General features: G+C 47.7%; 1 protein-coding gene across 1 annotated transcript in view; it reads left to right on the forward strand.

The window, feature by feature from the left end:
* Positions 1-20742, forward strand: part of IL20RB (interleukin 20 receptor subunit beta) — a 34608-nt gene extending 13866 nt beyond the window's left edge. The window contains exons 3-8 of the mRNA XM_061167661.1: positions 3104-3230; positions 4789-4979; positions 9017-9141; positions 11352-11502; positions 15321-15463; positions 19765-20742. Of these exons, the coding sequence (XP_061023644.1) occupies positions 3104-3230; positions 4789-4979; positions 9017-9141; positions 11352-11502; positions 15321-15463; positions 19765-19872 (845 nt within the window). The 3' untranslated portion in view covers positions 19873-20742. The remainder of the gene's footprint in view (positions 1-3103; positions 3231-4788; positions 4980-9016; positions 9142-11351; positions 11503-15320; positions 15464-19764) is intronic.
* Positions 20743-27459: the final 6717 nt, after the last annotated feature.

The following is a 27459-nucleotide window of genomic DNA, read 5'->3' on the forward strand; positions in this document are numbered from 1 at the left end:
ATTCCTGTTGTTCATAATTCAAAGAAACGGTTTCTTTTTTTCTTCTTGTTTTGTTTTAAAATTAGAAACGGGTGTTAAATTTTGTAAATGCTTTCTTGGTGTCAGTTGAAACAATTATATGATTTTTCTTCTTTATCTTATTGATGTGGTGGATTACATTAATTGATTTTCAAATACTGAAGCAGCCTTGCATACCTGGAATAAATCCCACTTGATCAGGGTGTATAGTTTTATACAACACCAAATTTTGATTGTATTTGTCGAAGATTTTTGCATCTAAGTGCCTGAGATATATTGATCTGTAGTCTTTTGCTTTTTAAAAAATATACATAATCTTTGTCTGATTGCAGAATCAGGGTAATACTGAGCCCATAAAGTAAGTTTTTTCCTCTTTCATTTCTGGAAGATATTGTATAAAATTGGTACTACTTTCTCTTTAACTATTTCATAGTTTTTGTTGTTGTTCAGTTGATAAGTAGTATCCGACTCTGTGGCCACATGGATTGCAGCATGCCAGGCTTCCCTGTCCTTCACTATCTCCCAGAGTTTGCGCAAACTCATGTCCATTGAGCTGATGATGCCATCCAACCATCTTACCTTCTGTTCCCCCTTTCTCCTCATGCCCTCAATCTTTCCCAGCATCAGACACTTTTCCAGTGAGTCAGCTCCTCACATCAGGTGGCCAAAGTACTTCAGCATCAGTCCTTCCAATGAATATTCAGAACTGATTTCCTTTAGGATAGACTGGTTGGATCTCCTTGCAGTCCAAGGGATTCTCAAGAGTCTTCTCCAGCACCACAGTTCGAAACCATCAATTCTTCAGTGCTCAGCTTTCTTTATGGTCCAACTCTCACATCTCACATTCATATTCTCCAGTATAATTATCTGGGCCAGGAGATTTCATTTTTGAGAGTTTTAGAATTATGAATTCAAGCTTTATGTTTATAGTTTTAAAATCCCCACATATCTGACTAGAGAAATGTTTTGTCTACTTCACCAGAGGAAGCATGTCAGAGGGGACTACGCCCTGCCCTCCTGTGCTATCTTACTGCAGCTGGCTCTTTTCCCTTTCTTCCTTTGGGTGACGACAAGTATAAGGGTGGGGAGGGCCGGAAGCCTCCCTTGAGGGCACCCCAGGTGTTTCCTCACAGGCCAGGCCCTGGATGCCAAGTGTGAGACTGGGCTGCATCACCAGGGTCCTACATTAGTGCCCACAAGGGCACTAAGTGGGATGTTCCCGGCAGCCCCCATCCCCTCATGGTTACAGTACTTGATAACGAACAGCAGGTGCCAATTTGGAGACAGACACAGAGATGAAAAGTCCCAGGCGAGGGTCCCAGCCTCATACACACTGTGCTGTTGATGCTATCACTGCAACTGTAACAGCAAAAGGAGGCAGGTGTTGGGCATTAAAAGAGGAGTGAGTAAAAGTCAGAGAGGAAGACCACAGTAGAAGGTCTGGACTGAGGCTGCGAAGTTCTTATAAGGGATCAGCTTCATAGGCCTCTTTGATTCTGTGTGCAAGCTGTAGACCCACTGTGTGCACACTCTGGGCATGCAGCTGTGTGAGCAGATGCTTGAGTCTCGTCTGGCTCAGAGGCCTGAAGGCTGTCTGGGGCGGAGTCTCTGAACTGGCTTGGTGCCCTTCTGTACTGGACTCCTTCCATGGCCGTCTGAGCCTGCACTTCCCAAATAGCAGCTGTGTCCCATTTGGCCGTATTGGGGACACAAAGGAATTGCTTTGATACCTGAGGATGGCAGTAGCAAGAGAGGGTGGTGATGAGAAGCTGGCAGGAGCTGACATGGGTTTGCCATGTAGAGGTGGAGAGCTCAGGTTTACGCAATGTGTTTACGGCCACAAAGTCAGTGGCAAAGTCCAAACAAAGTCCAGGCCTGCATCGCGGCCAATGTGACCCAAGGGTTGGTACATTGTGCTTCAGTTTTCTCACTTGTACAACAGAGAAACTGATGGTCCTAACATCCCAGTATGGTCATGAGAATTAAATGAGATAATCATGTGATAGCCAAGCACACGGCACAGATACAGCTTGGTAAGTGCTCAGTAATATTGTTGTTCAGTTGCCCAGTCATGTCCGACTCTTTGTGACCCCATGGACTGCAGCACACCAGGTCTCCCTGTCCTTCACCATCTCCCAAAGTTTGCCCAAGTTCATGTCCATTGCATCAGTGATGCCATCCAGCCATCTCATCTTCTGATGCCCTCTTCTCCTTCTGCCTTCAATCTTTCCCAGCATCAGGGACTTTTCCAATGAGTTGGCTCTTTGCATCAGGTGACCAAAAATACTAACCATTATTAATGTCAATAATATTAGCTATTATTATTAATATAAACCGGGTTTTACAGATGGCTCAGTGGTAAAGATTCAGCCTGCAGTGCAGGAGATGCAGGAGATGTGGGTTTGATCCTTGGGTCAGGAAGATCCCCATGGAGGAGGGCATGGTAACCCACTCCAGTATTCTTGCCTGGAAAATCTCATGGACAGAGGAGACTGGCAGGTTATATTCCAAAGGGTCACAAAGAGTTGGTCACGACTAAGCACCCATACACATGCATAATATTGTTTAATGTTAATATGCTATTCTATCACCAAAGGGAGAATTACAATGATGATAGCAATATTTAGCATGAACACAAATATGGTAAAATTAGAGTTGCTTCTAGTTCCAACCAGTCCATTCTAAAGGAGATCAGTCCTGGGTGTTCATTGGAAGGACTGATGTTGAAGCTGAAGCTCCAATACTTTGACCACCTGATGCAAGGAGCTGACTCATTTGAAAAGACCCTGATGCTGGGAAAGATTGAGGGCAGGAGAAGGGGACGACAGAGGGATGAGATGGTTGGATGGCATCACCGACTCAATGGACATGAGTTTGGGTAAATTCCGGGAGTTGGTGATGGACAGGGAGGCCTGGCGTGCTGCCATTCATGGGGTCGCAAAGAGTCAGACACGACTGAGCGACTGAACTGACTGACTGACTAGTTCCTAAGCATGTTTCACTTTTCATTAGAAACTAACCTGAAGCTGCGGCATTCCCTGAGGTGAATTCACCTTGTCAGCTTGTCTGTCTCCCTTGGTCCCAGATGGAGTGGCTGTTCTACCTGCCCCTCAGAACCTCTCTGTACAGTCAGTCAATATGAAGCATGTCTTGACATGGAGCCCAGTCATTGTGCCTGAAAGAATAATACACTACTCTGTCGAGTACCAGGGGTGAGTTTTTATTGTTGTTCTTGCTATTGTTTTGTTTTTTAGTTTCTCTCCTTTAGGCAGTAGTTGATTACTGGAGGCACAGCCCTCATTCCAGAGCTCAAGAAGGCTTTGTGAGCCCAGAGAAAGATGATTTCCTTTCATCTGCCTCCTCTGTCTTCATGGGCCCTGAGAGAATTGGAGCAACAAGGGAAGTTGTCCCATGGATTTGACAGTGAATTCTCTGGGAACACAAGCGTATATAAACACATTTTCGTGAAGCTTCTTTCCAACAGTGAGTCAGTTGTCTAAAGCTGAAGAAAATCTTAAGATGAAATGAGTTTGCCTCTGACTTGAGGAACAGAAATTATTTGGAGACTCAGATCTCTTAGGGGGCGGGGAGACCTCAGTTTTCCTGACTGTATGCTTGCCCCCAGGAGCCAAAACACATTGTGACCCTATAGGTCAGCTGGTCCTTCTCTAGGTGTCCAGGCCCTCAGAGCTGTCAAGGATTGACAGGGACACAGAAGGTACTCAATAAAGCTCATTAACAATTCATAAAAACCAAGCAGCTACATGCGTAGACATTCTCCTAGGCTCAGGGGCACAGACCACAAAGTTTCCAGGCAGAAGATCACATTTGGAGGAGGAGACAGTAAAAACTTAAAGAAATAAGTACACTAGGTCTGCACTGTCCAATGTGGTAGCCAGTAGCCATGGACAGTTATTTATACTTAAATTAATCAAAATTAAATTCAAAAGTCTGTTTCCTGGTCATATGAGCCACTTTTCAAGTTCTTAATAGCCATCTGTGGCTACCGGCTACCGTATAAAACAACACGAATACAGAAGGTTTTTACCATCACAGGAAGTTCTATCAGGCAGCACTGCTGTAGGTAAGTTCAGATAGAAATCAGTTCTAGGAGGGAGCTAAAATCCAATGCAACAGCGAGTTGGCGCTGTGGCAGCTTTTTATCTGATGGTTAGGGAAGGTCCATCTGAGTATGTGATATTTAAGCCCATATCTGAAGGACAGGAGCAGGCAACCAGTGTGAAAGCGGGGGCAGGGCACTGAGACACAGCAAACACTTGCTAAGTTGGAGGAATGGTGAGGAGGACTGTGTGGAGGGAGCATCGCCTTTATGGGCGGAGGCAGAAGGCCAGAGAGTCTTGTCAGCCGGGAAGAGTGTACATTCCATTCTAGGCTATTTGGAAGTCAATAAGGAGAGAAATGCTCTGCTGAGTGACAAATGGTTTAAAGACTGGCAGGAAGGGAAGTAGGAAAATCTGTCCGGAGACACAGCAAGGCAAGGGGTGACAGTAGCTGAGACTAGGGTGGTGACCGTGCAGATGGAGAGACCAGGACAGAGCGGGGTTGATGCCTGGTTCTCCCTTGTCTTTGGAGAAGGAGTCAGGAAGAAAGGCTGGTTGGTGACGGAGGAGAGGGGAGGAACGGAACGTGGAGCAAATGCTTGTTTTCCTGGCCCATAAAAAGTTAGCGGAGGAGACGTTTACTTGAAACCGTCCTTGAGCTTGGGTGGAAGGGCCTGGTGTGACGCTGTCCCCTCCTCTCTTTGGCCAGGGAGTATGAGAGCTTGTACACGAGCCACATCTGGATCCCCAGCAGCTGGTGCTCACCCACCCAAAGGCCTGAGTGTGACATCACGGAGGACATCACCGCCACTGTGTCGTACAGCCTCCGGGTCAGGGCTACCCTGGGCTCACTGACCTCGGCCTGGAGCACCCTGAAGCACCGCTTTAACCAAAACTCAAGTAAGGCCCTTCTCTCCTTACCCCCGCCCCCAGCAGCCTCTGCCTCAGCAGCAGTGCTCACTGAGACTGTTGGGATTCTTTTCAGCATCAAATGAGTCTTACAAAGTCAGAATGCTGCAAACATAAACAACCCTAACTGGTCTGTTGAAAACATTGCCAGCTGCTTCCTCTCTCTCATTTTGAAATGAGACTTTGGAAGTCATTCCTGACCATCTCTGGAAGGAAAAGTGCTCTGGAAGTGGGTAGAGGCGCTAGGACGGCCTCTCCCTAGCGTGATCATACATCATTAACTCTTAACACTGCCTCCCATCTGAGGCCTCACTGTCCCCATCTTTGTTGCCTGTGTGAGCATCTTCTTTGGCAATAGGGTCTCTATATGATCACAGTGACCAAACACAGCCCTTTGGAAATAAATAACTTTTCTATAGCAATGGAACCTGGCAAATGTATTGAGAAAGATGTAAGGGAAGAATCTGGATTGGTGACCAAAATGGTAGAGTGCAAACAATGCCCAGTGTGTAGAAGGGTGTGAGGGGAAAGAGCAGGAGCAGGGTCAGGATGGCTGGGGGTGAGGAAGCAGCTGGTCACATGGTGAACGGCTTCAACATGAAGTGTCATCAGATCAGTAGAGCAGAGTCATGGAAGAGGAGGGGATCTGGGCCAGGTCTGTCTACAGAACAATCGCTCTGACTGTGGTGTGGAAAGTGAACTGGAGTAGGATAGACCTGCAGGCCATGGGAAGAGTGAAGAGAGGGCTGTAACATTCCAGCTGAACCAAGGTGGATTGTGATCCTAGAGGAAGGGGAGAGATGGGATGAAGAGGACAGATTCTAGAGACATGGTTGAGTTAGAAAGGACAGAGCCTGGTGGCCAGTTCCCGTGAGACAGAGTTGGGGGAGATGGTGATGGCACCCAGCTTCCAGATGGGGTTAGTAGGAATGCCATCCAAGGAAGAGAACCCAGCAGGAGTGGCTGGTCTGAGGAATAAGAGATGCTGCTGGCTTTGGGCTCTTTGAGGTTGAGATTCCTATCAGACATCATCCCATGGATGTCTGATTGGGAGTTGGGAATCAGGCCCTGGGACTCAGACAGGTCACAGACACACAAAATGAAATTAATAGCTAATGGCTTGAGAGCAGGTGAGGGTGTCCAGGGACAAGATATGAGGACAAATAGAACCAGGCTAGGATTCTGGGAAACCTAGGGTTTAAAGAGAATGGAGGGGAGGGCACCAGTAGTGCTGGACAGGGAGAGAGTCAGAGGGGAGAACAGACGAGCTGCTGCTGGGCCTGAGGGAGGGCCCCAAATTGGTCCTCTTGAAAATGGTTTCATGGAGCAGGAGGAGGCAGGATGTTGGGCAGGCTGCCCACTGGGGGATTGAGTAGAGGTGGAAAGACAGCTGTGGGCGATGATGTGACCCCCTGGGACACACAGGAAAGGCAAATGAAAGGTCTTCGGGGACCTGTTTTCTCTGTGTGACAGGTGACCCTCTGCTGGGAGTGAGGACACAGGGAGGTCGGGGCAGCCTCTAAATTAATGGAGTGAGTCAGAGCTTCCTGAGGAGTGTGGGGGTTGGGAGAAACCAGGAGGGTTAGAAGGTGAGGGAGCCCCTGCTGGAGGAGGTTGAGGAAAGTGAAGGTAGATCTGAGAGAGAACTTGGTCCTCCAGAGTCAGACAGACGGGGTTCAAATCCTGGCTCAGCCACTTGAGTGAGAGAGGCAACGGCTTGTTTCAATGGGTGGTTGGGGGTGAGATGAAAAATGCAAATGCTTGGGGGCAGTGCTGCCTTGTAATAGCACTCAGCTATTTGTATTATTATTATTACCCTAGGGATATGCCCAGAGTTGAGAGGCAGTGAGCAGAAGAAAGGAAGAGCTAGGGGGCGGGAGTGGGACCATTGGGATGGATGTGTGTGTGTGTTAGTTGCTCACTCATGTCCGACTCTTTGCGACCCCAAGAACTGTAGCCCACCAGTCTTCTCTGTCCATGGAATTCTCCAGGCAAGAATACTGGAGAGGATTGCCATTCCCTTCTCCAGAGGATCTTCCCGACCCAGGGATCGAACCCTGGTCTCCTGCATCACAGGCAGATTCTTTACCGTTTGAGCTACAGGAAGGTCCTTCTGGAATGGATACCAGTAGGGATTTTGGTGCAGGATGTGGGCTCCTCTGCCTGCCCTCTCTCCCACGGCACTGGCAGGACATGGTGGAAGCAGTGCCAGGCCCTGGGGGAGCCGAGGGGGCACCGGAGGTTGTTGCAGCTCTACCCCCACCCACAGTGCCTAGGCAGCACCAGCACCACCTCCCTCTGGCTCGTGGAAGCACAGGCTTCCAACCAAGATCATTGCTGGAGGCTGGCAGCTGTTGTTGGAAATGCAGGCACGGGGCATTTGGAGATAAGGAAGTGTCTACACAGCTCTGGGGGTGGGTGTGTGCGGTAGCAACTTGTTCTTGAGAAGGCCAGTATAAACAGGAAAAGGGCTCGCTGCCGAGGAGCTGAGGAAAGGTGTCTCTGTACCTGCCCCAGAAGCAGAGGATGAGGGTCCTCACGCAGGTGGACCCAGCTGCAGAGCTGGGAGGAAATTGACACTCCTCAGGGCATGACGTCTGCTTTTTGGCCTTTGAAAAACCCCACCCCGACTTCTCCTCAGACATGAAAAATCTGGTTTTAAGGCTGTCTTGGAAAGGATCCCCAGTTCTTAAAGGGAACCCTGTTGAGAGCATCGGTTCTTAACCTCAGTGCAAATTCAAGTCACAGAAGAGCTTTAGAACCCCTGATCTCTGGGACCCATCCCTAGAGTCTGATTTAAGTGATCTAAGTGCATCCTGTTCCTTGGGAGTTAAAAAAACACCCCACACAGCAGAGTCTAGAAATGTGGAAAGACATGAGCTCAAGGTCTGGTCATTCACTGGATGACTCTGGGAACGTCACTTAACCTCTCAGGGTCTGCTATGTCATCTGTAAATAGGAGTAGTATTTACTTTCTGAAACTTGCTGGTTGGATTCAATGAAATGAGTATGTAGAGTACATAGGAAAGAGGTTCCTGCCCCAACATTGTCAAAAAATCATCTGAACTGAAATGACACGCGGTCATTTTGTCTAATTCTATTCTCCACGTAGATGGAGATCAGGGGATCCAATTCTAATCATGCTTAACTTAAAAGTGGAGGAGTCAACCATCTCCTTTCTTACTGGAGGTGTTTCAGAGGCAGTTCTAGCAGTGCTGTGTGCTCATATGAATCCTCTGATCCGGGTATGTTTTGCACAGTTGGCCCCTGACTTCCCAAGTCCTCCTGTCCCCTTTCCAGGCAGCTTTTTAGATGCCAGGAAATACTTTGTTCTCTGAAAACTCCCTGCAGGAACTGCCTTTCTGTTGAGTGTCCACTGACCCCAGTGCAGGAGGATTTAGCCAGAACACACTCCCAAGCCACAGCCCACCATTGGGGTGTCTTTCTAGTCTGGCAGTGTCTGAATCTGAGAGGAAGGTCTGGATCCATCATCAGTAGGCAGGGACTGAAGACTGTCTGTGTGGGCCCTTTGGTTCCTGGTCTGCTAAGTAGAAAGCATCCATGGGGTCTGCGGGTCTCTCTGTTTTGGATCCAATAACACGAAAGATGATGTTTGTGCTTAGGCTGTAATTACTAGAGCTGATTCTTGGAATTTGTAAAACCCTCTGACTTTCCAACATCTCCCATAAAGCTATGAGATGAAGACTCCTTGGACTGGGAATAGAAAGGCCAACCCCATCCACAGGCTGCTGATCTGCTGATGTTTGAAAGTTAGCAGCAGATGGTATATATCTATGTGAATTGTACTAAATGGTTGTTTGTTTTTTTCATTTGCTCATCATTCACAAAGAGTTTACTGAGCACCTACTGAGTACAGTGCTTGCTTCTGCATGCTATGAAGCCACATCAAAACCCCTCCCCTCCCATGAGCCTGGTGTGTTTCCACTGATGGTTTGGTCATGGTCTCCCTGGACAGAAATCAGTCCTGTCTGGGACTGGCTTTGACTCTCCCCTTGTCTTGCCAACAGCTATCCTCACCCCACCTAGGATGGAGATCACCATGGACGGCTTCCACCTGCTTATTAAGCTGGAAGACCTGGGGCCCCATTTTGAGTTCTTCGTGTCCTACTGGAGAAGGGAGCCCGGTGCCAAGGTGAGACTTGCAGCCTGGGCCTTTGAGTCAGACTTTGGAGAAGCTCTGAGAACTGGATGAGGAGGGCCGGCCCCTGCGGTGCCCACTGTCTGGGGTGGCCAGAGGATGAGCAGGCCTGGGTGAAATGAGGGAACACAGAGATGGGTGTAGGCTGACAATGCTGGCAGCGTCAAACGCAAAGGACTGCCTTGGTCCAACCCAGACTTTGGCTGGGAGCCATCTCAGGACACATTCGCTGAAGTAGGGGGGCCACCTCCTTGCCTTAAACTCTGTCATAGTTGGATCCACAATACCTGTGCAATGCATTTCTCCCCCATCCACATGTCTTCTCAGCCATTCTTCCCGCTCTTTAGGGGGCAGCAGACGGGGCTGTTTCAAATCAATGGGATGTCCTCGTTAGTATAGTGGTGAGTATCCCCGCCTGTCAAATCAATGGGATGATTTCATAAGTATATGAGGCCGGTCCCAGCTTCTTGAGGGTGTGCGTCTGGGCTGGGTGCAGAATTAGGGGCAGAGAGCCAGGAGCTAGCTTATAAACAACCCTAATTATGAGCCAATGGGCCACCCGGAATGCCTAGCTGGGGCGCGGCCCCTCCCTGTGGGGTGGGTGCTGCGGGCCAGGCTGGGTGGGAGGTCAGCTCTCTCGGAGAGAGTGGCTGAGCTGCAGCAGCAGATGGCAGAAGGCATGGAGCGTGGGAGCACCTGTGGAGCCCTGTCCAAGCTGAAATGGTGATAAAACCCACTCAAATCAGCGCAAGGAAAAGTAGGCTCTGTCACAAGGATTGTTATTGTTTAGTCACTCAGTTGTGTCTGACTCCTTGAGACCCCGTGGAATATAGCCCATCAGGTCAGGTTCCTCTGTCCGTGGGATTTTCCAGGCAAGAATACTAGAGTGGGTTGTCATTTCCTTCTCCCAGGGATCTTTCTGACCCAGGGATCGAACTTGCATTTCCTGCATTGGCAGGAGGATTCTTTACCACTGAGTCACCACCGGAGAAGCCCTGTCACAAGGGTTAACACGGTGCTGTCGGGGGCTCTCACAGAATCCGCGACTGGAGCAGGCCCAGAGCCAGGCTGCTGCACAGCCTCACTCACCCAGAGGCCCCTGTCTGCCTGGGGGGCCCTAGCTTCCCCGGGGGGGTCCTCTGTACGCACTCTGCCCATGGCCCTTGCCCCAGCTTGCCCTGACCCCTCATCACTCCTTCCTGTGAGTATCTGTGGTTGTGACTGACTCCCCTCACCCTGTCCTCTCCCCTTGGTCCCTGCTTCTGGCTGCAAGTATTCAGTTCCTCAATACCAGTTCCCAGGACAAGAAATCTGACTGGTCCTGCTGATTTTTATCAGGCCAAGCGTAGGGGTTGCCAGATGCTGGCTGGCCTTTGATAGACCCTTCTCCGTCCAAGGGTACCCTGACCTAATGCCAGGACATGTGCCCCACCACACTTCCCTGGAAAGGGAGTGGCCGTGGTTTCTAGCATTTACTCCTGCTGGGTCAGGGCCCGGTGGTAGGGCCTGGCACTGCGAGTCCGGCGGATGCAGTCCTGTGGGAGCAGATCAGGGCCTGAGCCGCAGGGAACAGGCAGGTCCCTCAGGTGTTTCGGGAGGGGAGTGCCTGCCCTGAGTCACCTGGGCTTGGCCCAGACAAGCCTCCGCAGGCCCCAGGGGGTGGCAGAGGTGGAGGGCTGTGCAGATGGAGGGAGAGACAGTGGATGGGTGGATGCGTGAGGAGGCACTGCCCACTGGCTGCAGTGCTCCTCTTCACTGACCCTCTGCAAGTTGTGGCCGGGCCAAGCACCCAGTCAGCTTTCTGTCCAAGTATGAGCGTATCAGAGAGGCCTCCCCGAGCCACTCTGCTGGTGCCTCCTCATCACTCTCTACCTGCTTGCCCTACTCCATGATTCCTCGTAACCCTCATCACCACCTGATGGGTGTTATCAATGGTGCGGCTTCCTCGTGTATGACGTGAGCTCCACGAGGGTGGGAACTTTTTGTTTTGTTCAGTGCTGTGTGTCCCTGTTTTGTTCAGTGCCTGGCACACAGTAGGTGCTAAATAAATGAGTAATTTTTAAAAAATGAATGAATGAACAAATGAAAGAATGAGAGGAGCATTCTGTATGCAGAAAGGAAATATTGACAGCGTTCCTTCCCTCCTCCTCTCCTTTTCCTGTCCCGTTTCGCTCAAGGTGTGACTGTTTTTTGGTTTCCTAAAGGAACATGTCAAAGTGGTGAGGTCCGGGGTCCTTCCCGTGTACCTGGAGATGGTGGAGCCCGGGGCGGCATACTGTGTGAAGGCCCGGACGTTCGTGAAGGCCATTGGGCGGCACAGTGCCTTCAGCCAGCCAGAATGTGTCAAGGTGCAAGGTAAGGCAGCCTGTCTGCCCCTCCTGCGTGTGCACGGCGCCTGCTGCTTCCTCTGGCTGAGTCTCCCCTTGGTTCCCCTGACCTGCTCCCCCAGGCTGCATGGGTTCTGGTGGTGAAAGTGTGCTGTGTTCTAATCCCCACTCCAAGCCAGAGGTGAAAGTCCCCCCTCAGGCTGGGTGGGGGTCCCTTGGCAGCTGTCTGGCACACTTTCCCCTGAAAGCTTCCGAGGCCTGAGGACAGATTTTGCAAAGCTGATTGACCAGGTGGCCGCTGCCTGCGAATCAGGGGCCAGAGCAGGTGAGGCAGCTGGAGGCTCTGAAGGTCAGACCTTGTGAGGGGGTGCCCACTGGGTAGCACAGCCGCCGTCAGCTGGGAGGGGCCTGATGGAAAGTCTGTAGAATCCTCTTCTTTAATTTTTTCCCTTAAATTTTTTGTGGTCTAAAAACCTACAATGAAAAGAAACAAAATGAAACCCCACATCCCATGATTCTGTCATACAGACACCACCAGTGACATTTGTGTATAGCTTTTTAGTTTTTAAAATATAATTTTGAATATTTGGTACATATATATTTCAAAAAATATGATAAGAATTTGGAATTGGCTTCCTCCTCCTCCTCTTCCTCATCCATGTCATTCCTACCCACTCCCCCATAGGAGTTAGCTCTTTGTATATCTTTCTGAAAACTTCCCAATGCAATTACAAGTAAATGGGAATAATTTATTATATATTTTTCTTCTTTTTAGCACAAATAGTAGCATATTCCATGCACTGTTCTGGATCTTTTTATGTCTTCCGGATCTATAAAGTCTTTTTCGCTTTATACATATTCTAGATTTTTCCATATCTAAAAAAGAATTTCTTTATCCTTCTTTTACTAGCTACCTAGTATTCCATTGTGTCTTGTGTACCTATAACTAATTTAACTACTGCTCTATTGAGGGGGTGGGCTTCCCCGGCGGCTCAGCAGCAAAGAATCTGCCTGCAAGGCAGAAGACACAGGAGACGAGGATTTGATCCCTGGGTTGGGAAGATCCTCGGGAGGAGGGCATGGCAACCCAATCCAGTGTTCTTGCCTGGAGAATCCCATGAACAGAGGAGCCTGCCAGACTACAGTCCACAGAGTCACAAAGAGCTGGAGATGACAAGCAGCTGAGCACACACGCACGGTATTGAGAGGTATTTAGGTTTTTTCCTGACATTTTGCTATTAGAGTCAATGCTCTCATTAGTTACCTTGTACATAGATCATTTGCTGGTGTATGTGAAGGATAAATTCCTGGCAGCAGAGTTGCTGGGTCGAAGGCATACACATTTGAATTTTGACTGCTGTTTCCAAATTATCCTCTAAAGGGGTGTTATCCTTCATGTAGACATATGTTCCAGTTGTATTATACATATGTTTTGTGTCTGCTTTTTCACAAATATCATATCAAAAACATTTTTCATGAAGACTTCCTGATTACCATTTTATACTATTTTTTAAAACCATGTAGGTCAAGCTTGTTAAAAAAAATTCAAACAACAGAGAGGTATATAGAGGAAGGAGTGTGTGTATGTGTGTGTGAGCTCAGTTGCTCAGTTGTGTCTGATGCTTTTGTGAGCCCATGGACTATAGCCCGCCAGGCTCCTCTGTCCATGGAATTTTCCAGGCAAGAATGCTGGACTGGGTTGCCATTTCCTCCTCCAGGGGATCCTCCTGATCCAAGTTTTCCATCCTCCCCACACCACTGAGGAGGTTTCCTTTGGCAAGTGTGGTGTTTAATTTTGCGATCATCGTGTGAGGCCAGAACTCACAAGCACAGTTGGGACTGTACTGTGCCTACAGCTCTGTATCACCTCACCTTCACTTGGTATTGCTATTGTGAACACCTGTTCATGTCAGTACATATGGATCTACCTCATTTTTAAAGATGCATAACATGCCAGTGTGTGGATGTGTCAAAATACATGTAATAGCACCGCGTAACCAGGAATATTCTGTGCTTTCCAGTGTTTTGTGACTACCACCCATGCTGCAGTGAACAAGCTTGTGTATATTATGTATCCTAATTCTCATTTTAATAGCTGACCTCCTGACCTGCCAGGCTGATATTTGATGATGTAGTAAATCATCCTCTACTTGGGGATGTTTAGGTCATTTCCATCTGCTTTTTAAAAAAAATTATTTAGTTCCGTCTGCTGGGTCTTCCTTGCTGCATGTGGGATTTCTCTAGTTACGCCAAGCGGGGGCTATGTTCCACGTGCAGTGCTCAGGCTTCACGTTGCAGTGGCTTCTCTTGTTGCCGAGCATGGGGGCTTCAGTAGTTGCAGCTCGTGAGCTCTAGAGCACAGGCTCGGTGGTTGTGACACATGGGCTTAATGGTTCAGTCTCATAGGATCTTCCCAGACCAGGGATCAAACCCATGTCCCCTGCATTGGCAGGTGGATTCCTAACCACTGGACTACTCCCGGAAGTACCCATTTCCATCTGCTTTTGAAGATGATGTTCATTTTCACTGATTCATTCATTCATTCAGTGAATAATTACTGAGCACTGTCGCTGGGATATAGCAGACAAGTCCCTGCCCTCACTGAGCTTACCTTCTAGTTGAGTAGACAGACAAGTGAGCAAATGAGATGGTTTCCCTTGGTGGTTCGTGCTATGAGGGAACACACCAGAGCATGCTGGGGTGGAGGGAGGTGCAGGTGTGCTGCTTTGGGCTCAGCAGACAGCTGGTTACGAGGCTGTGGCTCTAATCTAGACATTGCTGTGAATTGCTTTATGTGTATGTTTTGTCTTCTTTGGAATCTACTCACAGGAGCGGATGAAAGAGTCTGAACATTTGTGTATCTCCTGATGCATGCTCTGTGCTCACTTAGTCGTGTTTGACTCTCTTGCAACCCCGTGTATTGTACCCCACCAGGCTCCTCTTTTCATGGGGTTTTCTAGGCAAGAATACTGGAGTGGGCTGCCATTTCCTTCTCCAGGGGATCTTCCTGACCCACGGATTGAACCCATGTCTCCTGCATTGGTAGGCAGAATCTTTACCACTGAGCCTCCTGGGAAGCCCCATCGCTTGATGTGTACTGCCAAAATAGTTTCCAAAAGCATTGAGGAGACCCTCCCAGCTTTTCTGCAGCTGCATCAGCTGTGCCACCCTTCACACTGTGGGTGAGCAGCCCAGCTCAGAGGGGCTACGCAAATAGGACAGAAAGATGGGAAAATAACCCACCCCCCACTTCCACATCTCCAGATGCTCAGACTTGGCACTTTCTTAGTAGCATTTGGAGCACAGCCCTCCCTGCGTGACCTGGGGTAAGTCACTTAACCAGCGCCAGAACTTGATACATCAGAGTTGTTATGTGACTGTGTACTGAATTCAGTATTTTCCTCCATAATACAGATCAATGCCAAAAGAAAATTGTGAAACACACTTTGTTTTCAGTTACCGCCCAGCTTCCTTCTGGGCTGTGCTCTTGGGCACCACCCCCTCATCCTGCCTGGGGGCCTGGCTCTCTGCCTTCCTTCTGGCAGTGGTGCCGAGGTGCATTCAAACACAGCTAGTGCTTAATGCACGAGGCTCGCCCCTTTTCCTTCCCAAGAAAAAGGCTGTCATCATCCTTGGCTTTCTGGAAACCAATCTGGATTCTAGAAAAACAATTGAATGGTGGTCACTCTTGTCCCTGGGGCATATGTCAGATCTCAGGGTGCCGGAGTCTGCTCTCTTGATCCATCTGCAGAGCCAACCCCAGGAAGGCCAGGGAGGCCCAGAACTGGCGAGCAAGCAGGTCTTCAAGGCTGTCTCCTAAGCCAGTTCCTGTCTTTCTGTTTCCAGGAGAGGCCCTGCCTCTGGTGCTGGCCCTGTTTGCCTTTGTGGGCTTCGTGCTGATCCTGGTGGTGGCGCTGCTCTCCGTCTGGAAGATGGGCCGGCTGCTCCGGCACTCCTGCTGCCCCGTGGTGATGCTCCCCGACACCTTGGTAACTGCTGTTCTTCCTTTCAGTGTGATGCGCTGTCCAGTTGTTGTCTGGGCCTGAGCGGGGCATGGACCTCCGCTTCGTGGGTTTACAAGCATTTGCACCAAGAAGGGAGAAGGACCTCCCTTCTCATCAGACGGGCTGGGAGACCGCCCTTCCGGGTGGGGGGTGGCCTCCCCCAGGCCCCCATCAGGCCTCTGCTGCTTGCCCCCAGGGCCTGGCACAGCCAGGGCAGCAGGTGTGTAGCCCAGCCCAGGAGCTCGGTGTTCCAGGAATCATGCAAAGTCTTACCCTAAGGACCGGCCTGCCGGGCCTTCTTGGCCTCCTCCAATCATTATAACAGCAGCTACATCCAGAAACATGTTCCAGCACAACAGAGTCAATTCATACAATCATACACCAAGGGCATCCTGGGTTCTTGGCGTGAGGCACACGTGTGTGAGTGTGGGGCATGTGGACGGTGCTTTGCCTTTGGCTGGGGCAGGGGAACTATCTGGACCTGCCCAGTGACTACCCAAGGTGAGGGGTCCCCACAGCTCACAAGCCAGGAGAACCCTGGGCCATCAATCTGAGTCTCCCAGTGAGGGCAGGCCCTGTGGGCTTTGCAGGGTTGGGGGGAAATGCAAAAGCAGTCCTCCATGTTGCATCTGTACAGAACTTCAGGAGCACAAGGAAAGCCCTCAGATGACAAGAGCTCCTAGGAATCCTAATGCATTCTGTTCTTCTTGTTGTTCAGTCACTAAATCGTTTCTGACTCTTTGCCACCCCATGGACTGCAGCACACCAGGCTCCTCTGTCCTCCACTATCTCCCGGAGTTTGCTCAAATTCCTGTCCATTGAGTCAGTAATACTATCTAACTGTCTCATCCTCTGCCACCCCCTTGGCCTTCTGCCTTCAATCTTTCCCAGCATCAGGGTCTTTTCCAATGAGTCGGCTCTTCACATCAGGTGGCCAAAGTATTGGAGCTTTAGCTTCAGCATCAGTCCTTTCAGTGAATATTCAGGGTTGATTTCCTTTAGGATTGACTGATTTGATCTCCTTTCAGTCCAAGGGACTCTCAAGCTTCTGCGAAAATCCAAGCAACTGAGATGAGACCAGAGACAAGAGATTCTGTGAGAGAATGTCCACTTTGGTCCATGGAAGATAAATGCCATGATACTTGACCCCCCTTTGCTTCTCTGTTCCCCTTACCATCCTTCCTACATTGTTCCAATGTCTTCCTACATGCATTCCTTTCCATAAGGCTTTTAGTTTCTATTCTGTTTTCCCCCAGATTTTAACGTGAACAGTTTCTCTGAGTGTATGCATTTCCCGCAGTACTGTGTGAGAAATAGATCGCTAGTGTCCATCAAACCCCTAACAAGTTCTGGAGCTGCACTCCTCCCCTGCCATCACCCCCATCCTCAGCCTCGAGTTTAGCGCAGCCTAGCTGCACTTCAGCATTGGCCTTAGTCATGGATAATCCTCCAAACTATTAAAAAGCAGCTTCTAGCCAACCTTGCAAAATCCATGCATCTTTCCAACTAAACCATGGAAAATTACCAAGTGGAAATCCTTGACAAGCTTCAAAAAGTCCTATTGAGCTTGTAAGTGTTTTATCTGTTTGGATTAAACATTTCATGTCTACATCTGTAATTTTACAGTTGGTGATGGTTGCACTCTGAAATATACCATTAAGAATGTCTTTCCATTCAAGTTTATATCACTAAGGAACAGTCTAAAGCAAAAAAATATATATGCAAGGAGAATTATATTAAGACTGCTCGGTGTGTGTTCCCTATTTCAAAATAAAATGTGTTTTCCTTGTCTTTTATCCATAATTGCTTCATGGAGATGGAAGCTTTGGTGCTAACGGTCTTACTTTCCTTCTGTGACTCACTTTATTCTTTCTCTTCTTGCTGTCACATTCCACTGTAATGTGGGTAGCAAACATCAAGATGGCCCCAAGTTAGTCATCTCCAAATTGAGATATGCTTCAGTGGACTATCCCAAGTCTGACTTTGTGTGCTTCATAGAAAGTAGAGTTTGTGAACAGAAACAGATTCAGAGACTTAGAGAACAAACTTATGGTTGCCAGGGGGACGTGATACTTAGGGAGTTTGGGATGGACAGGTACACACTGCTGTATTTAAAATGGATAACTGACAAGGACCTACTGTGTAGCTCATGGAACTCCACTCAGTGTTATGTAGCAGCCTGAATAGGAGGGGAGTCTGGGGGAGAATGGATAAATGTATATGTATGGCTGAGTTCCTTTGCTGTCCACCAGAAGCTATCACAACATCGTTAACTGGCTATGTGTTGTGCTAAGTCACTTCTGTCACATCTGACTCTTTGTGACCCTGTAGCCCACCAGGCTCCTGTGTCCATGGGATTCTCCAGGCATGAATAATAATCAACTATACCCCAGTACAAAATAAAAAGTTAAAAACAAAAAAAGAAAGTGAAGTTTGTGAACTCAGATGCCTCGGGGGCCCAGACAGGTACAGAAGAATAAAAGGGCCCAGACAAAAGAAGAGTGTATAGTACAATAAATGTGACTTAAGAGGGGGAGATGGGTATGGGGACCAAGGCTCACATGCCCCAGCTAAAGAAAGCATCTGCTTCTCGGTTCTAGCAGGTTGCTACCAAGAGGGGATGTGAGCTGGTGGTCCCTGGGCTCCATGTTTGAAATGAGAAACCAGAAATCCAGACTTTATAATAAATCTCCTGATTTTTGAATGTTAAGGGCTAATTCAAGTTTTTGTATATATATATATATATATATTAGCTAAACCTTGCTTGAAAGTTTGTTCTAACCTATGGGATGACAGTTTTGTACCTTCTGAAATTCTGAGATTATGCTGTTTCACTTTAACATTCTAGAACTACACCATCCAAAACAGTAGCTGCTAGCGTATGTGATTTATTAAGCACTTGAAATGTGACTGGTCCAAACTGAGATCTTCTGTAACTATAAAATATACAATAGATTTTTAAGGCAATACAAGGAGAGTGTAAAATAGTTTATTTTATATCAATATTTATTTAATTTATATCAATATTTTATACTGATTATATATTGAAATAACATTAAAAAAATAAAATATATTATTAAAATTAATTTTACCTATTTCTTTTTAGTTTATAAAATGTGCTACTAGAGGATTTTTAATTGCACATTTCCGTTGGACAGCACTGCTCTAGAGTTTAAGAAACAATCAGGAATAAGCACTGCAGATGTAGGTAGCCCGCGTCCTGAGAATGAGTGGACCATCAGTGTGAATTGAGGGCAGCCTCCACACTGACATCCTGTTTGGTGAGCCCTGCTTGTACACTGTCCTTGCGCATTATTTGCCTGTGGACGCAGGAGTGAGCCCTGAAGCCACTTCTTTACAAACAAGATCCAGAGCAACTGACTTGATGAAGCTATTGTCTCCTGGGGGCTGGGGTGGAGGAAGCCATGGTGCCCACCTGTCTTTGCCCATGTGCCACTCTTCAGAGTAATGATGGTAATGATGGGCCGGGCTTCAGGAGAAGCTGTTTAAGAGTCAAGTGAGTCTGGTGGAAGCGACTGAGTTAGCAACAGTGGAGAGAGTTACCCTGAAAGGAAGATACCTGCATTTTTACCATCAGTTATGACAACGTATTGGGGTCACTGGGAGAAGATGGCAAGCAAGTGAAATATGAGTAGGAAGGGACTTCTGTTTATGGAGCACCATCCCTGGAGCGGACACCCTGCTAGTACTGTTTGTAGAGCGCCTTGGACCAGGTCACTATTCTCAGAGCTCTCTGGTGGAAGAAGGCTAGATTTTTGGAACCAGCACTACATGCTGGGTTTTTGTGGGGCAGGGTCCCTGAGGAGGCAGAACCCAAGAGATCCACTGGTCGGTGATGTGGGAGGTGATCTCAGTAAAATGGCAAGCCCATGATCTAGGGGTTAGAATTGTCTTTGGGGCTTTTTTCTTTTTTTAAGTTTATTTATATGGCTGCATTGGGTCTTGGTTGCAGTATGTGGGAAATCTGTTGTGCCTCAGAGACTCACTAACTGTGGCTCATTCCAGAATGTGTGGGTTCAGTATTTGCGAAGCATGGGTTTAGTGGCTCCGAGGCACATGAAATCTTACTTCCCTGATCAGGGACTGAACCGGTGTCCCCTGCATTGGAAGGCAGATTCTTAACTATTGGACCACTAGGACGTCTCTTCGGGCTTTTTTGTTGCTAGAAAGTTAATGAGTGAAATAGTTGGGATTTTTGGTGATATTCTCTTCAACTCTGACTATGACTATTAACCTAATGAATATGAATGAAAATTGTCTTTCAGAAAATAACAAATTCACCCCAGAAGTTAATCAGCTGCAGAAAAGAAGAAGTAGAAGCCTGTGTGACTTCAGGGCTGTCTTCTGAGGGGCTCCTCAAGGCCTGGATCTAGCAGATGAAGCCGAGAAATCTGGGCTGCAGGACGGGAAAGCCATGAGGGGAAAGGCCGTGCTTGTTTTCTTTCAAGGACAAAAGACAAGAGAAGAGCCTGCTATGTCCGCGTCTAGAAGCAACTGTCAGAGGCAGGGTGGTATGGCTGATGGAGTGCTAAGAGGGGGTCAGGGGATGTGACCTCCAACACTGGATCTCTGCCATCTACTAGCAGGATGACCCTGGGGGAAAATGACTTAGTCTCTCTGCCCCTCAGTTTCCTCATCTGTACAATGGTTAACTAAACTTGACCATTAAACCATATGTGTATATATATCCATATTATCTCTCTGCCACTTGCAGAGCTGTCGGGAAATTGGCAACATTGTACATTGTGATTAGTTCTGCTTTTCTGAAGAGCAGCAGGTCCATGTGTAACAGGGATGATCAGAGACTACACAAGCAACGTCCACTTTCCTGGAGGAAACTTTGAAGACGAAAGGAAGGCTGGGTACAACGAGGTTGATTTCACTTCAAGCCAAATGCCTGTGCATGCAAGTGGGCTAAATCACTTCAGTTGTGTCTGACTCTGTGACTCTATGGACTGTAGCCCGCCTGTGCAGAGGTGACGGAATGGCTCAGCCAGCAATAAGATCTGTGGCCTAGAGGGAGACTACAGCCCCACTGAAAACGGGCTGCGCATGGATGCTGCTGACCCGTGAAATGCTGTGTGGGGTGAAGAGGGTGTGTACACTGAGGACAGCAGCTGAAATGAGTGTGCATGATGCGATGAGACTGCAGAAGGCTGTCGATCACAAGTGTAATGTTTTCTGTATTCCTTTTTCCTGTGGAGTTGATACAGTACAGCATGAAAAATAAAAGAGGTCACCTTGGGTAATCATTTTGGTTTCTTCCAAAACAGTAGTCTTTAGGGTTCGAGTTATATCATCAACCTTGAGTCCAGGCTGCATGAAGGCCACCTTTGGTTAGGATGTTGGGGGTGACCCAGGTAGGGGATGGAGCAGGGATAGAGTGGGGGACAGCATCTGGCTGCATGGGGGCTCTGACTGAGGCAAGTTGCTCCTGGGCATTTCTGGGGCCTCACACTACAGGAAATCCCTTGGGGAACTCTTTTCTTTAAGATAGCCCCTCAGAGCGTCCTTAATTCTCCCGGCATGTTCATCCTGGACCCATGACCGAAATCTCCTCCTGACCCTCTCGCCCACCAGGTGAGGAAGAGTCAGGGTCGAGAAGGGATGGAGGGGGAGTCTCTTGAGGGCTGAAGTGATTGTTGGGCAAACCCTGGGTCTCCTCCCTTCATAGACCCCACCTTTCCCAGCTCTGGAGCCTCTGAGCTGGTTTGCTTCCACCCCCACTTCCTGGGCCCCTTCCAGCCAGCCTTGAGGTGGAGACAGTCTAACTGCTTCAGCCAGGTGTTTCCCCTATAAACCAGAGGCCCCCAGCCCTCTCTCCACCTGGGCAGGGGTTTCAAGGGACCAGAGGAGGGGCTTTTTCTAAGATGAGATCACTGGAGATCTCTTTTGTACCATTTTGTATGTTTCTGCATTGTTCGAGTCTTTTATGAAGAGTATATGTTCATTTTACCTTTGGCCAAACTGGAATCATGTTTTTAGTTTGCAGGAATAAAGACTCTACCACTCCACCAGTCATGACCCGCTCTTCTCCCCTGCCCTCCACCCTCAGGCCACAGTTGCGCTATCACCTGTCCAGACCCAGAACTCAGAAATGATCCCTGACTTCCCTCTGCTTGCATCCCTCTCACAGCTAGTTCCCTTGCCCATCCACCTCGCAGGCTTATAAGGTATCCAGACATTTCCCTCAATTATCCTGTTGTTCTTCCATGTCCCCAGAATCATTTATGGAAGTCTGACCATGCACCAGACATTAAGCTGGTCCTTGAGAGTAGAGGGGCACCCTCCCCCATAGCTGGCCATTCCATCTGTCCTGAGTCCTGGTATTCTGACTCCCTGGCCTCTCCTCTGATTGATTTACCCCTATTACCTGGACTCTTCAATGAGTGAAAGGGGTGTGATTAGTAACTACAACAGGAATACTGACCGTCTCTCACAGTCCTTGATGATGCTCAATGAGCAGACACCCCTGACCCCAGAATCAAGCACATTTTTCTTAATCCTGCCTTCAGATGCTGCCAAGGAACAAAATCCTGGTTCCATGAGGCTTACCTTTGGATGGTGGGGCCAGGGGAAGGAATAATAATAAAATAATAACAGTATTTGTCATTATTAAGTGAATTATCTAGAATATTGGGAGTGTGTAAGTCCTATGGGAAAATGACAAGATGGAGCAGAAAATGGAGGGATGGGATGAGGGCAGATGGCAGCTTTTTCTGAATGAAAATAAATGGAAACAGCAGAACCACAATGCTAGTTAAGTCCTTCCGCAGTGTTGGGGACTAAGCGTGTGTGTGTGCTAACTCACGTCAGTCATGTCCGGAAGTGCACGACCCTATGGACTGTAGCCCCCCAGGCTCCTTTGTCCATGGGATTCTCCAGGCAAGAATACTGGAGTGGGTTGCCACGTCTTCCTCCAAGGGATCTTTCTAACCCAGGAAATAGATCCCATATTTCCCACACTGTGGGTGGAATCTTTACTGCTGAGCCACTGGGGAAGCTCAGGTTAAGTGTGACTCTAGAGCAAACGGTTTGGCAACAAGTCCTTAGGAGTGTGTAGCCTAAAACAGAAACTTCACTCAATATTTCTACTGTTTGTACAGACAGTGTTTTTTTTGTTTGTTTGTTTTTGTTTGTTTGTTTTTAGCTATTTTCTTAAGTTGTCACAGCAAGTAAATGATTATATTTATTTGGATAGGAAACTAGATTACAGGATTAGTGAAAGGGAAGGTCAATGGTACATTCAATTATTTGAGTAGGAGCAGTGTACTACTGGAACTGAATTGAATATATCAATATGAAGTCATGCCTTTATAAAACATTACATTAGAAGTAGATTTCCTTTTGGGCTTTTTGCTACCGAAGTGGCCTAGTTGCAATGTACCCCATATTTTTCTTTTTTTCTTCTTTGCTATTTTTCTCTCAAAAGGAGCCAGGGTTTCTTGGAGCAATGTCTGATTCCATACCTGGTTTGGGGTAGAAGTGAGCAAGGTAATAATGCCAGGACGCTTACACCTTGTTGGGCCAGAAGCAGAAAGCTTTCAACAATTGGCTCATTCAAAATTATGCAAGGAATCAATCTAAAAGAGGTGAATTTGCCTCAGCCAGAGTTGGGACAATGTGAACATCCAAAGGAGACTACTGGGTGATACCAATGGGCACAACACATTTGCAAAGTCATGGGTCCATAACTGTACATGAAAAGAGCAAATGTTAATACAATGAGTTCTCAAAGAAGATGAATAAAATGTGTTTCTACCGAGTCTTGTTATTGAATCCTGTTGGGCTTGTTGACTCACTGTATCTAAGAAGCATACCTGTAAATGTAAACTGGTAAATGTAGCTACATCAGTCAGAAGGCGTTCTTCTCCACCACCCTTCTCTGGCCCAGGCCATGATCTGCTGAATGCCTGCAACAGCTTCCCCTTCCTGTCTCTCTGCACTTGTCTATCTCCTGTCTTTCCAGGGATTCCCCAGCAAAACTCTTTTTAAGTTCCTTTTACAAACTGTAGACTCCGTCTAGCTTCTGTGCTACCCTTCCCCATCTCTTAGATAATTTTTCTTCTTGTTCTGTGAGCCCTGTTTTTTCCTTTGGCTAACATCCTGTGGGTGTTCAGAGTTCTCAATTTCCTTGGAATCTGGGTCCCTTTAGGGACCAGCTTCTGAGCCCACCTGGAGCGGGGACCTCATCACGGCCACGGGTGTCTGGCGCCACCTTGTGTTGAGTGCTGGAAATTCCTCCTTTTGTTCCCATTTGCCTGGAAGTGCCCCGGGCTTCCTGGAGAGAGAAAAGGAAAACTCAGGCAAATTCCCTAGAATGAGAACTGCAGAACTTCCATGGGCTTGGTCCCGGGCGAACCTCCACCGTCATCAGTGGATTCAGAATTTAGCAGACACCGTGTCCTCGCTCATGCTCCCTCTGTCCCTAGCACACCGTGACGGGCTCTGTTCACTGCCCCTGTGGCCCTCCCTCCGTGCTGCACCTTGGCCTCTGCCTCAGGCCTCTGCCTACCAGTCTTTCCTCTTTGCTGCCCTTCCCTACCTCTTTAAAAAACAGTTTTTAATATTTTCTCCTGTGTTCTATAGCCTATCCCAGAGTTTAACTGACTTTTTTGGGTGGTGGGAGGGTTTGTTCCCATGACACGTGAGTCATGTGAAACCATTTTGGCACCCAGACTGTGTGACCATTTGGAACCAGCACACAAGAGGTGACCCCAAATTACAGTTTTCTCTTGCTGGCTGTCAGGTCCTCAAGGATCAAACAAAAAAGCCCGGAAAATCTATCTTCCCTGGAGGTGGGAGCACACACAGGTGGGAGCGGGAGGGAAGACACAGCCCCTTCCGCCTCCTTCAGTGGGCGGCCTCCAGCGCAGGGGCAGCTGTAAAACCACATGAAGGACCTTGGAGGAAAAACTGAGAAGCCCTGTCATGTACCTGCAAAAAGCCCCCAAAGCAAAAGGACAAACTCTCCTATGGGAGGAGGTTCGTGTCCCCGGTCCCTCCGTTGGACCCCACTGGGGAAATTTTAAAAAACGACCTTAAGAAATCTGACTGTTGAAAAAAATAAGTGCCTGCGTAAACCAAAGTAACTTCTACATTTGCTCCTGTGCTTTCAAGTCACCCATCTACAAAGTGGCCACATATTTCCAAATTTCCTGGAGGTGCCGGTAAGTCTTCTGCAAAACTGTCTACTAATGTTACTACAGGTTTCTAGCCTCATGAGATCACACCCCAGAGCTGGGGCCCCCTGATGCCATCCCACCAACATTACCCACACTGAAGGGCTTTCCCAGGTGATGCCTGTTTCACTGAAGACTTTGGGATCTTGCACTTAGAAACAGGTCAAAATGAAATAGCCCTCAGGTTAAGCCTAGGTTGGGCTTCTCTGGTAGCTCAGGTGGTAAAGAATCTGCCTGCAATGTGGGAGACCCAGGTACACTCTCTGGGTTGGGAAGATCCCTGGAGAAGGGAATGGCTACCTATTCCAGTATTCTTACCTGGAGAATTCCATGGACAGAGGAGTCAGGCGGGCTACAGTCCATGAGGTTGCAAAGAGTCAATCATGACTGAGTGACTAACACACTTAAGCCTAGTTTATGGAGGGCCAGTGGGGTGGAAGAATTACTATATTTTAAATGAGGAGTTTTAATTTAGCAGATGGCAGCAAGAAGATGCTAAAATTTTAATATGGGTAACTGTAAGCAGCTCAGTTTTAATTTTAATATGAGATAATATCTTTGTTTGAGAAAAGGATTTGTGTCCTTTCTGCCTCCTCCTTTCCTCTCTTTTTCCCTCCTGCCTTTCCTTCCTTTATACCTACTTCCTCTCTCCCTCCTTTCCTTCCCCCTCCCCCTTTCCTTCCTTTTTCTCCTTATTTCCTTTTCTAACAAAGTTTTAAACTCTGAAGGATAATTTTAACTTGGGGTTGGCAAAGACAACCTTCAGGTTGAAGAATTGATAAGAAGTTTGGGTCTGAGGTGTGGTTCTAAATGTGTTGCCTAAAAGCCAAAAGCCCAGGTCCTGGAGATGGGTATGGTGTTGAGGGGGCCGCGTATATGCAGGGTGTGGGTCTGGACTTCCCACCTGCCCCAGTGGGAAGCGCTCACACCCCTCTCCTTTCCGCTGTTACCCTACTTGGTTGTTAGAGCTTCAAGACTTGTGGGACCAGCCAAGGCCAAGCTGGGCTGATGGTGCAGCCCCTGGAGGGGACAGGAGCCCAGTGAGCTGCACGTTGGAGGCTGAGCGCTCATTGAGTCTGAAGGAGGAGCCGTCTGACCTCCATGCTATCGGCGTTTGCACCTGAGATTTTATCTGAACGTCCTGAGGTCCCCCTCAAGTTTCTTACATGAGGAGGAGGGCCTGGGGAGGCCTCTGGAACTGTGGCTCTCCAGGACATTGCTCTGGCCTGCCCTGAGTCAGCTCCCGTGAGGAAGTGACCACTCTCCTCGGTAGGACAGGACAGGAGAGGATAAGTTCTGCTTTAGTCACTAATAAGAACACTCCTCCTATCACTGAGGGAAAGTGTTCCCACTTTGGAAATGGGCCTGACCACTCGGTGAAAACTGAGATTGTTGCCAAAACCTTGGCTCTCTGCACACCAATGCCAAACAGAATACGGAGACAGAGTTATGGAAGAGCAAGGAGTGGCTTTCAAAGTAATCTTGAGAAAGAAGAATGGAACTGGAGGAATCAACCTGCCTGACTTCAGACTCTACTACAAAGCCACAGTCATCAAGACAGTATGGTCCTGGCACAAAGACAGAAATATAGATCAATGGAACAGAATAGAAAGCCCAGAGATGAATCCACGAACTTATGGACACCTTATCTTTGACAAAGGAGGCAAGGATATACAATGGAAAAAAGACAACCTCTTTAACAAGTGGTGCTGGGAAAGCTGGTCAACCACTTGTAAAAGAATGAAACTAGAACACTTTCTAACACCATACACAAAAAGAAACTCAAAATGGATTAAAGATCTACATGTAAGACCAGAAACTGTAAAACTCCTAGAGGAGAACATAGGCAAAACACTCTCTGACATAAACCACAGCAAGATCCTCTATGACCCACCTCCCAGAATATTGGAAATAAAAGCAAAACTAAACAAATGGGACCTAATGAAACTTAAAAGCTTTTGCACTACAAAGGAAACTATAAGTAAGGTGAAAAGACAGCCCTCAGATTGGGAGAAAATAATAGCAAATGAAGAAACAGACAAAGGATTAATCTCAAAAATATACAAGCAACTCCTGCAGCTCAATTCCAGAAAAATAAATGACCCAATCAAAAAATGGGCCAAAGAACTAAACAGACATTTCTCCAAAGAAGATATACAGATGGCTAACAAACACATGAAAAGATGCTCAACATCACTCATTATCAGAGAAATGCAAATCAAAACCACAATGAGGTACCATTACACGCCAGTCAGGATGGCTGCTATCCAAAAGTCTACAAGCAATAAATGCTGGAGAGGGTGTGGAGAAAAGGGAACCCTCTTACACTGTTGGTGGGAATGCAAACTAGTACAGCCACTATGGAAAACAGTGTGGAGATTTCTTAAAAAACTGGAAATAGAACTGCCATATGACCCAGCAATCCCACTTCTGGGCATACACACTGAGGAAACCAGATCTGAAAGAGACACGTGCACCCCAATGTTCATCGCAGCACTGTTTATAATAGCCAGGACATGGAAGCAACCTAGATGCCCATCAGCAGATGAATGGATAAGGAAGCTGTGGTACATATACACCATGGAATATTACTCAGCCATTAAAAAGAATTCATTTGAACCAGTTCTAATGAGATGGATGAAACTGGAGCCCATTATACAGAGTGAAGTAAGCCAGAAAGATAAAGAACATTACAGCATACTAACACATATATATGAAATTTAGAAAGATGGTAACGACAACCTATATGCAAAACAGAAAAAGAGACACAGAAGTACA

The sequence above is a fragment of the Dama dama genome, chromosome 19 (assembly GCF_033118175.1).
Source record: "Dama dama isolate Ldn47 chromosome 19, ASM3311817v1, whole genome shotgun sequence".
NCBI lineage: Eukaryota > Metazoa > Chordata > Mammalia > Artiodactyla > Cervidae > Dama > Dama dama.